General features: G+C 36.0%; 1 protein-coding gene across 1 annotated transcript in view; it reads right to left on the reverse strand.

The window, feature by feature from the left end:
- The window catches only part of myo16 (myosin XVI), a 138192-nt gene that overhangs the window by 32115 nt on the left and 84454 nt on the right, over positions 1-21623 (reverse strand). Inside the window, exons 25-27 of the mRNA XM_088914495.1 lie at positions 17252-17332; positions 13483-13688; positions 7025-7127 (exon numbers count right to left, since the gene is read on the reverse strand). Of these exons, the coding sequence (XP_088770621.1) occupies positions 7025-7127; positions 13483-13688; positions 17252-17332 (390 nt within the window). The remainder of the gene's footprint in view (positions 1-7024; positions 7128-13482; positions 13689-17251; positions 17333-21623) is intronic.

The raw sequence follows: 21623 nt of genomic DNA on the forward strand, positions 1-21623 counted from the left end.
TGAAATCCAGTGATACATGTTAAGTGCCTAAAACATGGCTTAACATACAATTTATCCCCAAATATGCTCATATGAATAATTTCAGTAGTGGCATTAAACAATTCACTTTTAAATGTTTTGCCTAATGTTTTTTTGTTAATAGGCATCTCTCTCATAAATCATCTATTACAGTAACTGAACTTTCCTTTTGCTAGATTGCCATACGAATCTCAGCTACTCTGGGTCTGAACTTAAATGGGCTTTATTTGGTACATATGCAAATGATTATGAAGAAAGGACTCTGTTGTAATTAGACATTCAAGTTGTTCAGGACTTATTTTGCTGGAAAGTATGTTATTAAAATTAATTATGGTTATCCCTCGTGTTTGTGTTGTAGCAAACCAACTGAGTTATAATTTTAAATCGACTTGTGTTTAAACTGATGAAACAACAGAAAAGGTTTTGTTAAATTAAAATAGATGTCTGTTTAAAAGTCAATACATGTGTGCCGCTGTTTTCTCCATATTCAAAATTTTGTAAGACTGAAAGATACTTCAAAGCAATTTTCTATAACTGAAAGAAATTTGTTTTACACAATCCTTTTTTTCAAGAATTGAGTTCAATGGTTTTGCTACATAGCTCACATACAAAACAGGTTTTTGACCTCACTATTTTATGTTATGCTATAGCAGAAAGCTTTAAAGTACACCACTATAAACAATAGGAAGTGAATATTATATATAGAACCACTCAGATGGATATATAGTCATATGCATTACCCTATAGGAGTATGTTTTCCCCATCGCCTATGTGATGCACAACATATTGAAGTGGATATATGTCAGTTCAGAATCAGGGTAGCAACAGAATGAAATAGCAGCAAAAATGTCTAACATAGGTGCTGGAGTCACTGATGAATTTAATACTTATAAAAATGTATAAAGTATTTTAATTTATTTACTGTTACCCAGTAAAACACACTTTTTATACATTAATGTCTTCCCATCTGTTTGTCTTGTAGCATCCGGAATGTGACTGCCAGTTTCTGAATGTACTGTATCTATTTAAAAATGATTGAACAATGTGGCCAAAGGAAATATAAAATTCCCTTCCCATGATTTTGCAGTAGGTTTGTGAAATCTTTTTTCTTCGCTTGATACGAAGGTGACTCGGTTGAACTAATGTCTGTGGGATGTATGTGGTTTACAGTAGGATGACAATGATGTCCTTAGCTCACAAATAATTTGGATGTTTTCACTAATTTATTAAGTTGACTTATATAGAGAAGCATTAAAATCAGGTCAAATAAGTAATTGAATCAGTGGTATCTGTTGTATTTTTTAATAACTCCTGGTATAATTCCCTATTTTTTTTAAAATGATCATCTAAATTTAATTGGTAACTGAATTCTTTCTCTGGTTCTATAAGCAGTGCAAAGCTTGTTAAATTAATTGGATTATTGACTTCAATTTAAAGTATAGCAAACCTCTGCATTATTATTTGCACAGGGGCCACTTCTAGACCAGTGTGAATGAAACTACACAAGGGCATATAGAGTGATAAAGGAAGGAAGAAAGCAGTAAGCAGTTTAATGAAGTTGGCTGGTAATATCTGCTCCGAGGAGTAATAGTCTCTATTAAAATGTGAGGTGCAGAGTCTTAAATATCTCTCTCATTGTCTCTACTCGTCTGCTCTAGCTGCTGGTTGATTGTCTTGTGTGTCCTGTGTTTCTAAATAAATGTACTTAATTTTTCAATAGCTATAATTTGGCATAATTACATCCATCTATGTTTATGTGAAAGTGCAGCGATACTTTAATTATTTCTGCTTTAACCATTTCTTTCAAATAAAAATGCTATTTTTAATTGTCTGGTTACATCTTACATATGTTGCTCCCTTGGATTATTAAAAAAGCTGCATTGAAGATATGCAACTACACATGAAAGAATATAATAGCTTTTCTGAGGGTACTCTGGCAGGTTGGGTAGAAATAGGGGATTTAGCAAGATATGTGAAATGCTTTTATTTATTTGTTCAGTACTTGCTTTGTTATTTTCAAATTAAATAATTTGTTTACAAAAAACAAACAAGCTGGTTTTAGTTTTTGTAGCAAATTGGAGATCGCTCATGCTAAATACTGAATCCTGTCAGCTTTACTTAACTACGAGCTACTTTCTCTTACAATGTGTATTAAATATATATATGACAACCTTATAGTAATTTTTTGAAAGTGAAGCTCTGAGTGCTCGAGAAAAATGAAGGAAAATCTGTTCTGTGTTGCATTGTGTGTTACACAATGAATTCACACGATCTGATATGCCTGAGGAATGAAAATGTTGGATCTTTTGATGATGCTATTATTCCCCCTACATGCATCAACCCTCAGTTCAACATTTTTTCCCAGTCAAGCCAACATGAGCATGTCAAGTGTTCAAGAGTTCTGTCTGTGTCATTCCTGTGGGCTGTAGAGGGTAAGAATGCAGTAGCACTGAGTCAGGTGTGAAGGAGGAAAGTGGGTGTAATGTAGGCAGTGTTAGCTCATACTCTGGCAGAAGGGAAGGAGTTCAGATCTAGCTGTGAAATCCTGTTCCCTTTTTTGAATATGCAAAGAAGAAAACTATGAAATTAGCACTGTGGGAGAATCTGTGATTTCCTCACGCCATCCATGCAAAAATAAACAAAAGAACTATTTATCACTGAAAACAGCAGAGGAGGAATTAATTCTGCTGACGAGTGTTTGCCGTGATGAGCAAGAATTTGTCACTTCTAAACAGGTACACTCAGATTAAGATAAGATCACTGTATTGGCCATATACAATTTCTTGTATTAGGAATTTGTCTTTTTTCGCATACCCCAAGTTGCTCTCCATGAGACACACAGACAGGGAGAGAAGCTTGGGGTCAGAGCACAGGGTCAGCCATTTATATGGCGCCCCTGGAACAGTTGGGGCTTAGGTCCTTGCTCAGGGGCCCATCAGAGTAGGATTCCTCTGCTGGCTGCAGGATTCAAACCAGAAACCTTCCAGCCACAGGTGCAGATCCTTAGTCACAGAGCCAACACACTGCATTAAGGACTCTTACAATTCCCATGGTGGATCAGGGCTAGGGTATTACAATCCATCCAATTTATCATTCAATTCCAGGAGCCTATACTGGGAAGCAATGGGGCGCAAGGCAGGATACAACCTGGATGGGACACCAGTCCATCACAGTGCACAGACAGACACAGCCATGCCCACACTGAAACTAATGTCAATTTTCCCAGAAGCCAATTAACGTCATCAGACTGTAGGAGCAAACAAGAGCACCCGGAGCAAAGCAACACAACCTTAGGGGAGAAGACATAAATTCCACCCAGGGCCCCAGTGATGTGAGAAAGTAATACTAACCACTGCATCACCATGCCACCCAAGTGCATTACCATTTTTGCAAAATAAGCTAAATTCACTTTATATAGTAGCTGCTCCTTTCATTTATTAGATACAGTGCTCAGTATCGATTGACCTTTGGCATGGTATAGAACAAGGTAATAACAGATTTAAATGTCTAGCAAACTTTATTTGTTTAGTCTTAAAGTTGCTGCTAAGTATAACCAAAAACACATCTATATATTTGATAAACCTAGTGTTTTACCCAGATCTTAGACTTTCTGTTGACATCAGTAAATGGAGAAAATGTTCACCTTTTTTTACATATATCTATATATAAGAAATGAAAAGCCAATGATTACATGCAAAAATGTTTGATCTCTGTTCTTGAAATGATGTGCACATGCATGTACAATATTATCATCTTCAGGTTCATAAATCCTTTCGGCCAATGTTCGAATCATTGAAAGAGTACCCTGCTGCATAATAATGTATATCTCCCAATACTTACACTAAACTTTAATATGCAATAAATTCCACTTTTGATTGGAGCTGGTCAATTCAATAAAGGATCTTTTCATTATACTTTCCTTACACAACTATTTAATATTTCAAGATTAAACTCATTTTAGATGACTCAAGTTTTAAATTTAAGTAGTAGCAGTGGTCTCTTACAATTCAAGTGTTACCTGAGTCACTCAGGGTAAAAGTGCACAATTTTTGATTCAAGGAGCGTTAAAAATAATTTCAAAACAAACTTTATTGCCTAAATTTGTAGGTAAGCCTAGTACATTACAGGAGTCCCCGCTTAACATCTCCCTGTTTTTACGCCATTGGCTTTTTGTGATCGCAGAGGTAAATCCAAAAGAAAAACAAAGTATAAAATGTCAAGTTTCCTGTGAATTTGTTCCAAAACTGCTTTTGTATGATCTAAAAATCATTATAGATATATACTGTCATTGTACAGTATGTGTTTGAAATGTTTATATAATTTTCATGTCTTTTCTGTGTTCTGACTTTATGTCCTCTAGAAACAAACCAAAACAAGTCGATAACCGCAGACTAGGTTGCTAAATCAGTTAAAATGTAATTACTGTATACATTATTACATGTCCTTATTTATCATGTGTACAGTATTTAATGTAACCTTATGTAGTATTATACCCTCTCACACAAATACACTCAGCTTTTCCTCTCACAAAATCTCTCTCTTACACAAGTTCTTTCTTTCATTCATTGTTAATTTTCAAATTCGAAACGTTTCAAACAAGGCTAAATTACATTTAAGTGCTCACCTTAATGGGTCATTACAGTAATCATTCTGTTTACACACAGAGAATGTGAACGTACCCCTATTTCCATTATGTCTTATTGGAAATAATTGGTGGCGTAGATTAGCTTTTAAACCCATTTTACAGTTCCCATTAAGGACGTTAAACGGTGACCCCCCTGTTTATAGTTCTCTTATATACTACATTTATACTTCACCCACAGTACTTCAAGTAATATATCTTAAATTGGAATTAGAAAAGTATTGCTTTTCCTTATTGAAACGTCTTCAGTAAAGTACAGGACTAACAGTTAAATTTTTTTAACAATTACAATTATTAGTGAAAGATGCTTACTTGTGTTAGGGGCTAAGTCTTGAAGTGTACACTTGATTAATGGTCTTTAAGCACAATATTGAATTCACATGTACAGCATCTACTCAGTTTCTGGTTATCATTAGATCCTGAACACCAAAGAGGATTGACCTGTGGTCAATGCAATCATGGGGCAGAGCGGTGTGTAGATCTGGTTTAATCTAAACTAAGGATTATTGCTGTTTAGCATTTTAAGTACTGTTGCTACACAAGTTGATTCAAGTCAGACATATTAGGTTTGTTCCTCAAACAGGACACAAAAAGAGAAAGTGAAAGAAGCCAGAGCTTTTGTACTGCCCTGTCATTTTCAAAGTGGTAGAACATAAAGACACAGGTAGTGTAATTCTTATGAATCTGGAATAACTTTACAGAGAATTTTATCGCACTTAAGTAGATATGACAAAAATGTAAAAGGTTAATGTCATAAGGGTTCCTGGCTGAGTTCAAGAATGATGATTGTTGCTTATAGGACCATATAGCTTTTCACACTGTTTTTCATTTAGAGCGAAATCCATTAACATTCAGATTCAGGAACAATTATAAAGTGTAGAGGCTTTAGTGACTTTTAAATATAGACTTTGTTCTTCCAAGCAGAATTTTGAACTGTCGGTTGTTTTGAATCGCCCCATGGAAATATTTCATAAAAGAAAACCTCTCAAATGGGATGTATTGTTTAATTGATTTTAAAACTATGATATATTCCTTATTACTGAAAAAGCAAAAACTACCGTAGTCTTATATTTTATATGAAAGATGTCTTAATACTAAAGTAATTCAGAATTGTTTATTTAAAACAACAATCCAAAACAATGATTTTATGTTTATGTTAAACAGTCACAGATTGCTGTAAAAAGAGCAGTATATAGAACCTGGTACTGATAATGCTAAGCAATAAAGACTATCGTTTACTTTGGGGCATCTTCATCTACAATTACAAACTTGACCCTATTTGCTGTAAAAGAAGAAAATCTGTTCATGATTAGCAGTTAGTTGTATGCACTGTATGTGCAATTAAGTGAACATTGGTTTTTATTTGCAACTTCTGATGCTTAGCTCTTGTCAGTATCCATCTTTGGTTTCTAACTTTGTATTTTTATATTCCTAAAGTGGAATTGTAGTCTCAGTACACACTTCCATCTCCCATTGTTGTAAAATGGTAAGAGCTGATTAATATTCATTCTCATTATTCACAGCAACTGCATGCTCTTAAAATCCTATAACCCTGAAAAGTATTTCTTGTTAGACTGAGTGAATATGGATATAGTGATATAGTACTGTACTGTATATATACAGTATAGTGATACATATTATAGTATATAATATAGTAAATATCAGGGTGGAGCGGTGGCTTTCTGGCTAAGAATCTGTGCCTGTGGCTGGAAAGTTGCCGGTTCAAATCCCACAGCTGGCAGAGGAATCTTACTCTGTTGGGCCCCTGGGCAAGGCCCTTAACCCCAACTGCTCCAGGGTCGCTGTACAATAGCTGACCCTGCGCTCTGACCCCAAGCTTCTCTCCCTGTCTGTGTGTCTATGTGTCTCATGGAGAGCAAGCTGGGGTATGCGAAAAGACAGATTCCTAATGCAAGAAATTGTATATGGCTAATAAAGTGATCATCTCTGGAAGCTGTACAATCATAGTTATGACAGCAGCTCAATTTTAAGAGGGATGAATTGAACTGCTCCAGTTAATTTTAAAAAGACTTCATTCATTCATTGTGGTTGTATAGTGCATTTCATCCCAAAAGATCTCAATGCACTTAAGACATAGGGGAGGACCCACTTCATTCACCCATGAAGTGCAGAGCCTGGACAAGTGCAAAATGGCTTCACTAATTGAATCAGGGGGAATTTAGGTAGATTGTATAAGCCTGAGGTGAAATTTACCCAGGCCACTGGGGTAAAACCCCTGCTCTTACAAACAAGAGTAATAGTTTATTGTTCTCTTAAAAGATGATCAGAAGTATGCCTCTAGATGTATTTGAGGTGTCTTCATTCTGGCAAACATTGTAAGAAAGAATGTCAAATTTCACCTACCTGCCACCCTTGAAGTTTGCAATAATGGAGAATGTGGCGGCACTTCTCTTCAGGTGATACCTTCGTCTTGTCTCCGACCAATGTTTTGGCCAAATCCTTGTATCTTAAAGGCAAAAAGGGATGGATATACAGTATACTATTTATTTTTAGCCTTCTTGTGTGTTCTCATAAATGTTTCATGGTAAACAAACATAACCAAGCAACTAAGGAGAGGTCCGAGCTTAATAGATTCACTAATCTGAGTTCGCTTGTTTTAAATTGCCATCTCATAATGTTTTTAAAACATGCTATGTAACAGTAACAAATAGTACTACAACAAATAATAATAATGGTAAAAATAGGGTCCTAGTGGCATGGTGGCGCAGTGGTTAGCATTGCTGTGTTGCCCCATAGGGATGCTGTCTGAGTGGAGTTTGTATGTTCTTCCCATGTTCACGTAGGTTTCCTCTGGGTTCTCCAGTTTCCATAAACAATCCAAAGACATACTGGTGGGTTAATTGGCTGGTGTAAGTGTGTGTGCTTGTGTGCCCTGCAATGGACTGGCATTCTTCCCAGGGTGTATCCTGCCTTGTGCCTGTTGCTTGCCAGGATAGGCTCCGGCTGCCCCAGGAGTCTCAATTAGATGATGCAGTTAAGAAATGGATGGATGGAATATGGTCCTATTGAAATCTCCACACCCATTATTTTCATGAACAGCTATGCCATTATATTTCTGTGATTTGATTTGTTTATATATAATATCCCTATGAAACAATTCTGACACGATAAGCTTCCAAAGACGATCTCTTAAAAAAAGGTTAAAAGTCAGTCAGATGTGACACCTCTTCGTGCTGGTGTCACATCTGAATGTCTGAATGGTGGAAGGTGAAAACCATATCAGCCCAGCAAGACGAGGGACGCTTTTGAGCAGGTGATGGGCACAGGCAGGGGACTGGAAAGAGTAGCCGATTATTAAAAAATGTATTCCATTGCAGGTCCAACAGTAACGTATTGAAGGCATACTGATAGATCAAGCACTAATTGGGTTATGTATTTATTGGAATTTAATTTGACAGATGGTTCTTTTCATTAAGGTCCTTGAGGCAATGTGCTAAAAACTGCTTTAAATTCCATATAATTCCAAATTACTTAATCAGGACTTTCTAGGGGCTTTTTAAATGTATGCATGTTTTTCTTGTGAAATCTAATACCACGAATCCTTCTTTTGTTCTGTAATTAGCTACAGTTTTCAGTGAACACCACCATGTATAGGAAATATGATTTTTCCCAGAAGCCAGTTAACCCACCAGTAGGTCTTTGGTCTGTGGGAGGAAATGTGAACACAGGGAGAACATATACACTCCGTGCAGATAGCACCCCAGTTCTGGAAATGAACACAGGGCCCCAGTGCTGTGTGCGACCTCACAAAATATTAAACAATTAATTTCTGACTAGCTAATTCATTATACAAGTATGGTAAAAGCCATTTAAGAAACTAAAATGAGAAAAAACAATGATTTGATTTTGTTCAAGTACTGTAGGTAGCTCAGTCTGTATGTGTAGGCTGCAAACGAACAAGTAAATGTTCATTCCATGCTGAAAAGAAAAGAGACACAATGTTTCGGCTGTGGAGCCTTCTTCAGGTATGGACAGCAACGTGAATGGAATAAACCTGATCATTGGATTTCCCTTTACTGATTAAAAAAGTTATTTAGAGTAGATTGCTGCCTCAAGAGAGTAGAACAAACATTTTCTAGTTACTGAAAGATGAAGATGAACATAAGATGATTTATAGACATGTGATGATCATTTGTAATTGGCCACTTTGGAAAATTCTTGGTATGCATAAGCACTTCATTCAAAGCTTCTATATTGTTTTTTAATTCTAGGTGACATGAGCATTAAAGTACATATTGACACCCTTCATAGCCAACAATGTTATTTAGTCATTTGCAATGTTTAATAACTATTGTTAACAAACATTTATGTAGTAGTGGAAGTTATGTGTCTTGCAAATAGTAATTTTGAACTTTAGAGGAGGAAATAAGGTCAAATATGGGGTACCAATACATTATACCAATGGCATATAGACCTTAAGAATGCTTCCCCATTGAATCTGAACAAGAAAACAACTACCAGATCAGCATGTTACTTTTGGTTGTTCCTAATGCAGACAAGCAATTTGTCCCAAAGGTATTCAGTTACATCAAAATCTTGTGTTACAGTCGGGCAGAGTAAACTGTGATCTCAGATTTTGAAATATCTCAGTAGCATGTGGTATACAGTGAAATGATTTCTATAAACAAATACGTCTTTTTTGATGGACCTATACACATTTTAGAATACATAAAAATCTCTAGGCCTTTTTACCACATTGTCACAGAGATAGTATAAAAACAGTATTAGTTATTTGTTGTGAGAGGTACAGTGTGGTTGGTTAAATTTTTGGTTAAAACTGATGTCTGAAAGGTAACTGACACAAATAAAAAACACCCTCTAGTGGGAAAGGTTAAGCTATGTTATATTGTTTTTTTTTAATCTCAGAGTGTTACTGTCTGCTTCCAATGTAACTATGTAGGGGTTTTAGGTCCTCACAATATGCCTGCAGAATGATGAATAGCATACTAAATTATAGGTCACCTCCTGGGAGCACATACAAAGGCAATGCAAATCAATATGAATTTAAAACAACCTCTAAAAAGGGGATTTACATTACAATTCCTTCCTTAGTCTGGTCTGATGTTGGATGTTGACTGTTGTAAAATTAACTATGGAATCCTATAAACAAAATTTACACATTTTGTCCTCCATAAACAGCAACACAAACAGTGCTTAGTATTAGAAAAAATACCTCCAAACATGTAAAGGGAAAATGATAGTTTAATTAATCTGTGGATATCATAGTATAAAGCAGGCATGAGACATCAAAATATCTAGAGCAGGATGTGCATCTGTTATCCTGAAAATTCAAAGCCCTGAAGCGTTGATGGATTGTCTTTATTAGTCAGTGAGCAGGGATCTGAAAAACTTGTACTGCGTGTGTCACAGTGTGCCAACAGGAAGAAGGGAAAAGGATTATGGGCTGTGATTGAGTTAGCATGTGATGGCCAGTGATTGTGTCAGTATTTGTGTTTTTATGTCTTTTTATGTCTGTTTCCTCTCCAAAATCAAAGACGTCAAAAGCAGACAGTGGGACAAGAGGCAATTAACAAGGATGGAGGAACACACTGTTTGCTCAGTTTCTTAATAAATGTAATATGGAGGTGTCTGGTGGTAATGGACCAGATCTTGGGCAAAGGGGGACAGGAAATGAAACAAAAGAATGATAGGGCACCACGACACCTTGAAATCTGAGATCTGACAGCTCTCAAACAACCTATATTGTTTCATCAACTTTCCTCCTGCCACCAACTAGACACACCTGCCCCTGACTGAGCCACTGGCAAACCCCCACTGAGTGGGATTTGCCAGCCGAGAAGAAATTTGAAATCTGGTTAAAGGGGCTTTGAACAAAATGAAAAAGCTCCAGTCAGACAACTCAAAACCTTGGATTAGGGAGGATTGCAAAAGAGATTGCAGTGGTTGGAAACAGTAGAGGATTTGACTTGAACACCAGGGACTGGACTCAGAAACATACAAAGTAGAAGGGGGAACACCAGGAACACATTGTTCAGGACACTCAGGACTGAGGAAGATGTCCAGGAATCACCAAAGGAGCTACTCAGAGGACAGAATTGTGGGATTGCATTATTTTGGGACATGTGTTCTAGTAACTGGGGTCCATGGAGTACTTGTGCTTGTCTGGATTGTGCGCCCCTCGGAGAGAGTTTTATGTCATGGGTCCAGGATGTTGGATAGACAGGGTGTTGCAATAACTAGAAAATAAAAAGGCCACTTAAGCAATGCAGTCTTTTCTGGTCAATGGGTGTATTGGTTCTGGAAGATAAAAGAACCTGAGGCAGGGGAAGAAGGGTCCTAGAATCGTTTAGAATTGCTAGGTGTCGTGGGTTGGCTGCAAAATAAAAGGAAGTTCCTAAATTTAGGGGTCACCCAGATGTAGTCAAATTCCATTTATTACTCAGCTGAAATAAAAAAGAGTTTGTAGACCTGATAAAAAGGGCTTTCCTTTGTCCCAGAGCTAGTGAAAAAAAAAACATGGCTGGGAACCATAAAGATACAAAACACAAAGGAAATTTAACGTGTTTAAAGCTATTTAAAGCTAGGATAACTAGTATATACACATGTGTTCAGTTTCTTCAGCTATTTAATTTAAGGCACCCTCTTTCCCTTTCATTATCTCCAACTGAAGATGCAAATCTAGATGTCACTTCACCAGTGAAAGGGTGAACAGAAGTCCTTCGTAATTCATTTTAGGATTTTGCTTGCCTTACTCCACATTCAAAGCCTGAATTTGAATTTTTAGCCCAAACCAATATTTAAAATAATAAGAAGTTTTCACAAAGTGAGGCAAAAACGCAAGGCTTTTCTCCTAATCTTCACACCTTTGTAACTAACAAAAGTATTATAATAAAAATTGATTTCCCACTGAAAAGTTGATTTGTATGTATACAGTACTTTATATTGTGATGTCTGCTGTATAGAAGTAAACAGAATTTAAGATCCAAAGAAAAACAGGTGGTAATGACAGAAATGTGAAGTAATTTGACATAAGTTTCTTGTTTTAAGGCTACTAATACAACTGCCCCCAGAATCATATCCACCCACAGCCATTTATTAAAAGATCCGAAAAATGGATTTTAGTAGCTTATCTGGGTAATTTGTTCCAAAGACTCTTTCTAGTATAGTGGGTGTTTGGAACAAACAACAAAGAAACAAGATGAATTACTAGTTTTCCAGCCCCAACTGACGTTTTTGGAATATTTTCACAATGATTAATCGCTGACCTATAGTCCTACCTGTAAATACCAAACTAGTTCAGACATTTTCCTTCATCTTTCAGCATGGGTCTCATGCAGCTTTGTAGAATATGGTACCATTCTCTTCAAAAGTCAGATGACAGAATTATTGCCTGGTTGTTTGTTTTACTTTCACATCTAAGTCCCTTTTATGCTGACAATACAGTAATGATTAAATCCTATATTATTTAATTTCAGATTGCTACCGTACAACAACCAACTCCTGACTTTGTGCATACCATAAGAAAACCAATCAGTCATGTATTTTAATGTAATATTTATATTTGGCTTATTTTACCATGTATATATATTTAATGGATTGCTTTTTAAAAAGGTAACTTTTTCGTTTTCTAATGTAAAATCTACTTGTGGAGCCATTTTTTTAAATTCACACTATGCTGAATTTAAAAGGTGAAACAATACTTTTTTTTTACCCACAGAGCTTTAGACAAATGAAGACAGATTACATTTTGTATACCAAAAATGAATTATGCACTTTACTTGTTACTTCATTGAGCTATTTTATTTAATAAAATCTCTTTATTATTTTTGGGTGAGTCATACTTTTCTTCATTTGGAAAGAAAATTAACATTTTATACTGTGGTAAAAAGAGTTTATATGGAACTATATTGTGGCTCTGGTTTATAATGTCATATTGAATTTACTAAAAGATTAATCACAAATACTCTGGAAAAACTTGAGCTTTACATTCTGTGCATCAAATTAGGCGTAAAGAGCATGACTTTTAATAGAAAGAACTTCCCCAATTTGCTTTTGATTAATCACTCTGATTAATTTATAAAGTTATATCCAAACAATTCTGTTTTTCAGAGGAATATTCTTTACAGTAATCAGAATGTCTTTAAATTTTAATTAAAGCAAAAGGCATCTTGGTCTGAGTCTACAAAAGACTAACAGTTATCACAGGTTAATATTTATTCTCACAAAGCATTTTAAAGAACGTGACCTGCTATATCTATTCTTAATACAACATGAAAAATTAATTTAGGATCAACATTTTTTTATTGCTCTTTATTACATTTTATCATGGACTATTTACAAATGTAGCTTTTTATTCATCCAAGTAAGTCACTGTGACATGCAGTATCATTTGCTGCATTTAAGAGAAGCTGGTGCTGGAGTACTTTAAAGCCATTTTGCTCAAAACCTTTGAAGTTCAGCACACTAACCCTATCCCCCCCTCCTCCAGAGAACCACAAAAAAGAGAAATTACATTCAGAGGTACTTAATACTAGGTCTACATTGTGCTTCAGAATTTTAGGTTAGGGTGACATGACAGAGAAATTGTGTGCAAGTCTTATAATCCCTATCATTCAGATTAAATCGTGAAAGCAGATACTAGTGAATGAACATTCAAAATGATCCTGCAGCATTACTTTAAAATCAAAGCAAAATGCCTCAATCAGGTGCAGAGCAAGCTCTAGGTCTTTCATGTTCTTTTAAACAAGCCCTCTTTAGAAGAGTAAATTGTAACTTTCTCTAACAGTTTGTTCTTTGAGAAAGAAAGAAAGAAAGAAAGAAAATATCCTTCAAAATCTTACCTTTCAAGGAAACTAGAAAAGGGAAGTATCACAGTATAGCCATAGCGTATCATCTTCACCATATCCAGTACACCAATGTATTGCAGTTGAGCGGACACATGGGAGTTGTCAAATGCATCCGGTTGTTTGGTGTTGTTAGGTTTGATGCACTGTATGAAATGTGGAGTGCAGTTTTGCAGCTTGCTAATGATATCAGCGATTGAGTTCTAGGAAAAAAAAAACACCAGGATTATTTGGTCTTCAAAGCTCTGAAACAAAGTGTCATGCATTTTCAAAATGTTTAACTTTATTATTGAAATTCTGTTAATTGCCTACTTTTTTTCCCAAGACAAGTAAACATTTTAAACACCCCTTCTGAATGCTTTGAAATCTGACCTGTAAAAATATGATTTTGGACTTCCTGTTAAGTGACTCAGTTACTTTAAACTGATTGGATCAGCTGAGGTTTGTTAATATTCCAAGCTTACTCATTTCAATTTGGGAACTGTAATGAAAATCAGAACTACAATTTAAATGAGCAATCCAATCATATGTAAATAAAATAATGGAGGTTAGGTCTAAAATGAAGATAGTAATACATTACAAAGGTGGGAAAATGTCTTCTAAGTTTAATTGTGTTTAAAGTGATGGATGAAGCTCCAAAAGTGTCTTGCACTACTTGATGTGAATTTGGCAGAGAAATAAAGATGATGTCACCTAACAAACACTACTATAAAGCTTGAGTTATTTTAAGAAGAAGCTCTTGACATACCTGCCCACCCATACACTGTGCTTACAGACAAAGAAAGCTACTTGATGGTGTTGGTGCCAAAACAAGTGAACGAGAACAAAATTTGATTTTTATCGTATTTAATAGTGATGTATTACAATAACTATAATACTGATTTGTTTTATGAATTAAATACATTACTTTATTTGATTCCTTACTAAGAAATTCTGTCCGAGGAGAAGGATTATCACGTAATATCTCACTTCTATCCACATTTGCAATAGAAGTATGTCTGAGTCACATCAATGGGAGTGACATTACTATGGAGTCAGTCATGACTAATTTCAGTTGTAGTATATTCATGTTAGTGATGTGGTCAGCTCATGATAGTAGTACCAAACAGATGTTTAATAGAGCTGTAGCCAAAACTTGTATATTTCCAATGAAAAAGAAATGGAATCAAAACATGTAAATGGTACTTCCTGTTTGTCAAGAAAAATACTTCTGCTGTTACATCAAATAACATATTTTTTCTTTGGTGTACTTATCCAGTTTTGTGTATTTTATGATCTTTTGAGTTTTATTAAACTCTTGCTTTTAAGGCAAAATATGATTTTTCTCCTGATTAATTAACTTGTTTTCTGCTTCATATTTATTATTTGTTTTGTATAATTTTGTGACTGGAAATCTCAATTGCTACAGTAAGGGGTAGTGGGAAAAAAAACATTTCCATAAACTTTCCTTACAGCCACATTTGAAAGAAAAACAGGCCTATTGATGTGGTCTGTTGTTGTCAGTTTGTTTTGAATGAAGTCATATAGTATTTTAGTGCCATGGTTTCATGATAAAAATATTTAGCTTTGAACTGAAACAATATTTTATACTTAAAGGGGCCATGTAAATAAAATAAACTGTTAGAATGATTGACAATAATGTATACCTTTCTCCTCGAGGCAGTTCTGGTTATACTCATTGAGAAGGCACATGTGCTTCTAATGTGATGGTGAATGCAGTGCAGATCTTAGGTGTATATTTCTAATTTATCCAAGGCTATAGAAAAAACACTATTACTCCATATTTATACTTACTGTAAGTACTGCTGTATCTGCTGGTTTTGGTTCCAAGTGAACTCCAAATTACTTGTGATGTAAACAGAGACCAGGTACAACTGAGTGCTCAGTTAGAATGAAAATACAAGGCACTCTGGGTCCAGAGTTAAAAAAAAAAAAACAAATCATACTGTATATGTAAGGTTAACAAATGTGTAATTGTTCTTTGTTATACAGGAGCACTGAGGCCTTTGTATAAGGGCAGTGACCAATCAAATTTGCCATAATCAAACATCAGCACAGCTTATATAACTTAGAATTAAAACTACTATATATACTCTGTTTCTTAGGACAGCCACAACTTCGCCTTCAGCCTTCATGAAGAATATTGCGTTTTATCTTTTTATCTTATTTTATGATGCCTGTCATTGTAAAACGTTTTAAAAGAAAGGGTAAGAAATATACAGTGAAAAATATCATTGTGATGTGGGTTGGATTACCAGTGTGAATTCTGTAAATTATGTGTAATCCCTAAATCACTAAGATCAACGTACAAAGGCCTAGAAGGGGAGTACAATTGACCAGGTTGGTTGGAATATACTGTTCCCCATACATATGTATTATGATTATTCATTAATATGGATTATGGATTAATATTGATAACAGTCATCATCAATGTAAAAATGCCTTTTCACTGCTGCTCATTCCTGTTCATCGTGTGAAAGATAGGTCATACTTGACATCAGGCCGAGACCTTATCACAGATTAGTCCAATGGGCACACAGCCATATCATCCCAGGAGTTCTGCTCTGTGTACCATTTTTGTCTTGGTGTGGAAGAGACTACTTCATCTTAAAAGTTACATTTGTACTTTTCCTTATTTTGTGCACGAATATTGCCACAGATATACCCTTGGACTAATTAAAGATTAATGTTTTTCCCTTTTCCTGGGCTAGACAGTTTGCCTTATTTACTATATTCTATTTTTTCCATCTTTTTTATAAATAGAAATACATAAATACATAATATGACTGAAAAGCAAAGAATCTTCTGATTAGACCTTACCAAGCAACCTTACTGCTAAGAGCATTGAAAGACGACAATCTAGTGCAGTCCCAACTCCACTTGCTTTAACAGTAAAGGTTTGGAGGCTAGGCTGTGGACTTTGGCATGGGCTTTGCCCTTGTTTTCTAGGACTAGTTTTGCACTGACTCCTAGACAATACATGTCTCATTGGCATTTCCTTTGTCATTTATTTCAAAACAAATCTTAGGAGTTGAGACTTAACTCATGTTTCAACATTGCAATCGACGTACAGTAGAGGGTACTCAATAGTCTCTATGCCATTGCTTCGAGTGCAACTCTCAGATGCTCAAGGAACTTAACTCGAGTTTCAGCATTACCCTGACACCAAGGACACCAGTGTCAATATCAAAGTTGCTGACAGCAATCCTGAGGCAACTACAACCTCAAGGATTAGGATTTCCACAAAAACACATGCTCCAGTGTGGTTTCAATGGCACTGCTATGGTACAGTAAATGTATCGATACAGCCCTCAGGAACATCATCAACACTCAAGCCTGTTCCTGCGATACCAATGACACCAGAGAAGATCAGCCCCCAAAACACTAGCCTCTCCCCAAGGACCCTCCACTGTCTAGACATAAGAACATAAGAAAAGGTTAAAAACAAGGGAAGAGTATTTGTACCATCTAGCGTCAGATATATCGTTATACTGCATATCACCTGATATCAGCACTTCCATATACTTTGGTGTGATCTGCTAAGGTCAATGTTCAGAGTGTTAGTGTAAAGGTCAATTAGAGCATATATCACTAGCTGCACAGCACTGAAAACAGTTCTTTGCTGCTGCTTTGTTAGACTCCTGTTCATTTTGTGAAAGAGAGGTCACACTTGCACAGCTGAATGCAGTGAGAACTGGAGCACTAAAAGACGCTGTTTGCTCCTGGGAATTGTCAATCCATGTGAAATTGTGAGGCTTAAACTTACCCTGAGTTGTACAGCCACAGTAACTGGACCACAGCGTTCAAGGGTTTGAAGAAATGAAGTTGTTCCCTTCTTTTTTAGAAGCTGAAAATAGAAACAACAAACAACAAAAGAAAATCACATTACTTGAAAAAACCTAAATCCCTCTATTTCATGGTTAGAACAAATTCAAGTAAAAACTAAAGACTAAAAACAGAAGACTCAACTCTAGCATTGCCTACAGACCTGCTTTTCTTAAGCAGAATTGTTTCTATCTATGGAGATTCATAATTTATTAAACAATAAATAATCTCCACTCAAAGAGAACAAGACTGTAATCTAATAATAATGGAGGTTCCTATGCAGGGCTTTTCTCACCTTCAAGTAGGGTTGCTATGGTAACTTGGCAACTAACATGGTAACACAAGTGTTGGGAGGGCTCTTATTACTGAAGTGAGATAACAGAAAATAAATAAATCATACACATACATTCAGACATACATTTTGTTGCTATTCACATTCCCAGAACTCAATTGTGACATTCGGTTTTTACCCGTATTTCCCTGTCATAGAATGTGATGATTTTACTGAATGAATAATGCTGTACATTTCCAAATGAGAATGATTTGTTTCATCAGCCGTATGCATTGTCAAGACAGACAGTCATGTCTGTAATTTGAATCTAAGGAGGAGTTTCTGAATGCATGTGGGGTCAAGGCTTCTATTTATAATATTCAATTAAAAAAGTGTTTTTATTTTTCAGTACTATAAAATGCACTATTTTGTTTTGTTATTACAATATAGCATAAATAAATATGTCATATTATATTTATACCTCTTTAGCCAAAGGTTTGTGGGAATAAAGCTGCCCAGCCATGTGGTTAAAGCCGATACCAAGACTTCTTTCAAAAAGAGATCCTTGGATCAATTAACTACTGACTACCAGGCTGGAGGCTAGAGGTGCTGAATGACCTCCTCTCATTCATGACTCTCCTTATTTCTGAGTATTTTACAGAAAATTGAAGTGGTGTAAAATTTTAGACACACAATACACATTACAGAATTAAAAGAGAGAAAAAAAGAAAAGCAGAACAAATTGTCTGAGTATAATCAACAGTAAAATCAGATTATACATTAGATTTATATGGGGAGCAAATGATCTATTAACAGCTTTAGTAAAAGTTTTTAGAAAAATTAAAAATGTTGAGAGTCATGAAGGCCTCTAGCAATGAGCTCCACATATGTAGTTTTTCCCCAGAGCAGGTTCTTTGTCTATGTTACTGTAGGATCCTGGTCTTCGACAGAGTACGTAGGCCTGAATTAAAAGGATCTCAAATCAAGAATTGGGCTGTACTGGTGCTATACAGTAAGTCCTCATGATAGCTTGGAGGTAGACAGCTCAGTACCTGATATGTGAGCAGGAGAATGATAAAATTTACTCTAAATTTCTCAGGAAGTCAGTGCCATTTTCATAGAATGGGAATTAAGTGCTGATGCAGGACACAAGCCACACAATTTATTCACATACTGATGACTATTTAATACCTTAGAACCGTGGTTCTCAGACCGTGGTACATGGAGCGCCCCCAAGCGGTACGCCAGATGATTCTGGAAATTTTTTGTGTGCACCAAAAATGTGGGACGGGTTGGGTTTCCATATTTTCTATTTTAATAAAATTAGTTTATGTCAAATACGCAAGCCTACGTACTTACTGTAGCTACGACAATACAGCGCACGCTAATACTTGAGTGGACACAAGAGGTACTATGTAACTCTATACCATTGTATAGGAAAGCGTGGTATGAATCTAAGTGACCAACTGTATTAAAAGTAGTTATATTTTGCAAATAGGGAGGTAGGAGAATGTGTGTGATTTTGGAACAATGCCAATCTTTGGGAGCATAGGAAAGTGTGATAGATAACAGAAAAATAAGGACTGTTCTAGGTTAATCTGAGAAAAATACACCAAGCATCTCCGTGTTTTGCTCCCATGCGCATGAAATAAAAACTTCTTTTAACTTCTGAGACAGACTTCTGAAAAATGCAAGCTTGTGGATTGCTAAAGCAGGTAAGCTCCACACTATTAGTGAAGAACTTTGTTTACCATTGCCAAAAGACCTGACGCGTATTATGTGTGGAGAAAAAGCTGCTAAACAGCTCGACCTTCTGCCCCTTTTGAATGACACAGTAACTCGTAGAATTATTTATATGGCAGATGATGTATGTATGGCTTTGTAATGTGGCTGGTAAAATTAGCTTACCTGGCTGATATATAGTATTCTCAAGTTTGAATGAGCTGAATACGGGACTGCAGGAGCTCTCTTTAACAAATTTTGATGTGTCTGACAAAATCACTGCTATGAAGAAAAAGCTGCAGCTTTTTGTTAATAAAATCAAGGCAAGTGATGTCTCTGTTTTCCCAACTTTGGAGAACTATCTGCACACATATGGTGTGGCACTTGATGCTGCTGTTTGTGATGTGATTGCAGTGCACCTCTTGTCATTGGAAGAAAGAGTATTTTTTCAGTTGAGGCCACACCAGAGTGGATCAGGAGCCCCTTTACTGTTGATGTCATAGGAATACCCAAGGATCTGACCTGTGCTGAACAAGAGAAGTTGCTCGAGTTATCATCTGATGCGACGCTGATGTCAGAATTGAAATGACAGTCACTGTTGGATTTCTGGATCCAAAGAGTGAATCCCCAGTGCTCTCATTAAAGGCTGTGCAGTTTTTGATGCCATTTGCTACTACCTACCTTTGTGAGAAAGGCTTCTCTGCTCTCACTGCAATCAAGACAAAGTACCACAACAAAATGGATACTGAGTCAGATCTGCATTTGAAGCTCACTGCCCTCGTCCCTGACATTGCAAGGCTTTGCTCGACTAAACAGGTTCACCCCTCTCGCTGAAATGGTAAGTGGTAAGTTCTATTTTTATTATGTGTGGGTGCGTGCGCACTCATGTTGGTCATCGAGATTTTCGGGGGTTCCTATATGAGAAGATGACCGGTAGGTGGTACTTGGATGCTTTGGTTTGATCAGGGGTGTAACTTGGTACAAAAAGTTTGAGAACCAGTGCCTTAGAAGATATCTCAGTAAGTAAGGGGACATCACATACCAGTGAACCCCTTATATTTTTCCATGTACTGCAGTAGAATATCATTATCTATACGTAGTATCAAAAGCTGAGTTTAACATCAATAAGGAGAACATTATTAAGTGCACCAGGGAAGCAATTGGCAAATAATTTACTGCCTTAACCAGGGCTGTTTCTATTCATCTCTGTCTAAACTCCAAATGGAAAGGTTCAAAGAGCTTATTAAAAGCAAGATAAGGCTGCAATTGAGCTGCCACAGCCCATTCCAGAATTTTGTTTACGAGAAAGTAACCTGGCTATAGGACAGTAGCTCTTATATACTTGGGTGTCCAGGCCAAATTTTTTACACACAGGTGTGATATCAACAAACTTTATTTTACAAAAACAGACTTTTTATTGAGGTTTTAACAAATGTAAAAAAAGCAGAAAAGCTTATTTTCACTAGAGTCATACAGTAGGAATAGTATCGTAGCCACAGGAAGTGCATGGCTACCAGCTCATTCAAACAGGCAACAATATCAACAAATGAGGGACAAATGAAAGCAAAATGGCACAATTGTAATGACTGCAGGAGGTTAGTTTTAAAAGTAGTTATTAATTTTAGATATTTAAAAACTGTAGTCTTTTTTGTGCTTGCTGTGTATTTTTCTTGTGATGGTGTTTCGTGCTTAATAATCAATTTAATTTATTTCGATTTAAGGTTTTTACTTAATTCTGAATTTTACAAGAAGCAAGGATTGAAAGTAAGTGTTGTATTGTGTCTATAACTGCCTAGGACAGGCCGACTTTTAAGTTCATGTTAAATTGTTGATGGATACAGTATAGTCCCTTTATATATTATAATGATTTATGATTATTCTGCTTCCAACAAAAGCCACAAAAGGCCGAGATCTATCAATAACAAAATTAGCCAAAATGTAGCAATAAGTCCTGGGTCTATTTTGTTGTTAAGCGACAGCTGCAGATTTAGTTTTAAGAAGGCTAGAGCAAAAATGTCTGGATCAATGAAAATCCATGGAAGGAGTGTTTAAGGTTACAGCTTCTAATTTCAGTTACTTTTGTTAGTGGGATCTCATAGATAGAAAACTACAGTAAGTGTTTTGGCTGCTGTTTATAGTTGTATTGGCTGTTGTCACATTTCACAATCTCATACGGAATGCATTTAAAGCAAATTGTTTTACAGAAAAAAATTTAATTTCCCTGAAACAGCTATGGGCCTTTTGTAAACTCCAGATATATAGACAGATTGCATCTCCCTATCTCTTCTCCTCCCCCTTCACTTTCACCGGAGGATTTTGA

The sequence above is a fragment of the Atractosteus spatula genome, chromosome 4, assembly GCF_055471065.1.
Source record: "Atractosteus spatula isolate fAtrSpa1 chromosome 4, fAtrSpa1.hap1, whole genome shotgun sequence".
Classification (NCBI taxonomy): Eukaryota; Metazoa; Chordata; class Actinopteri; order Semionotiformes; family Lepisosteidae; genus Atractosteus; species Atractosteus spatula.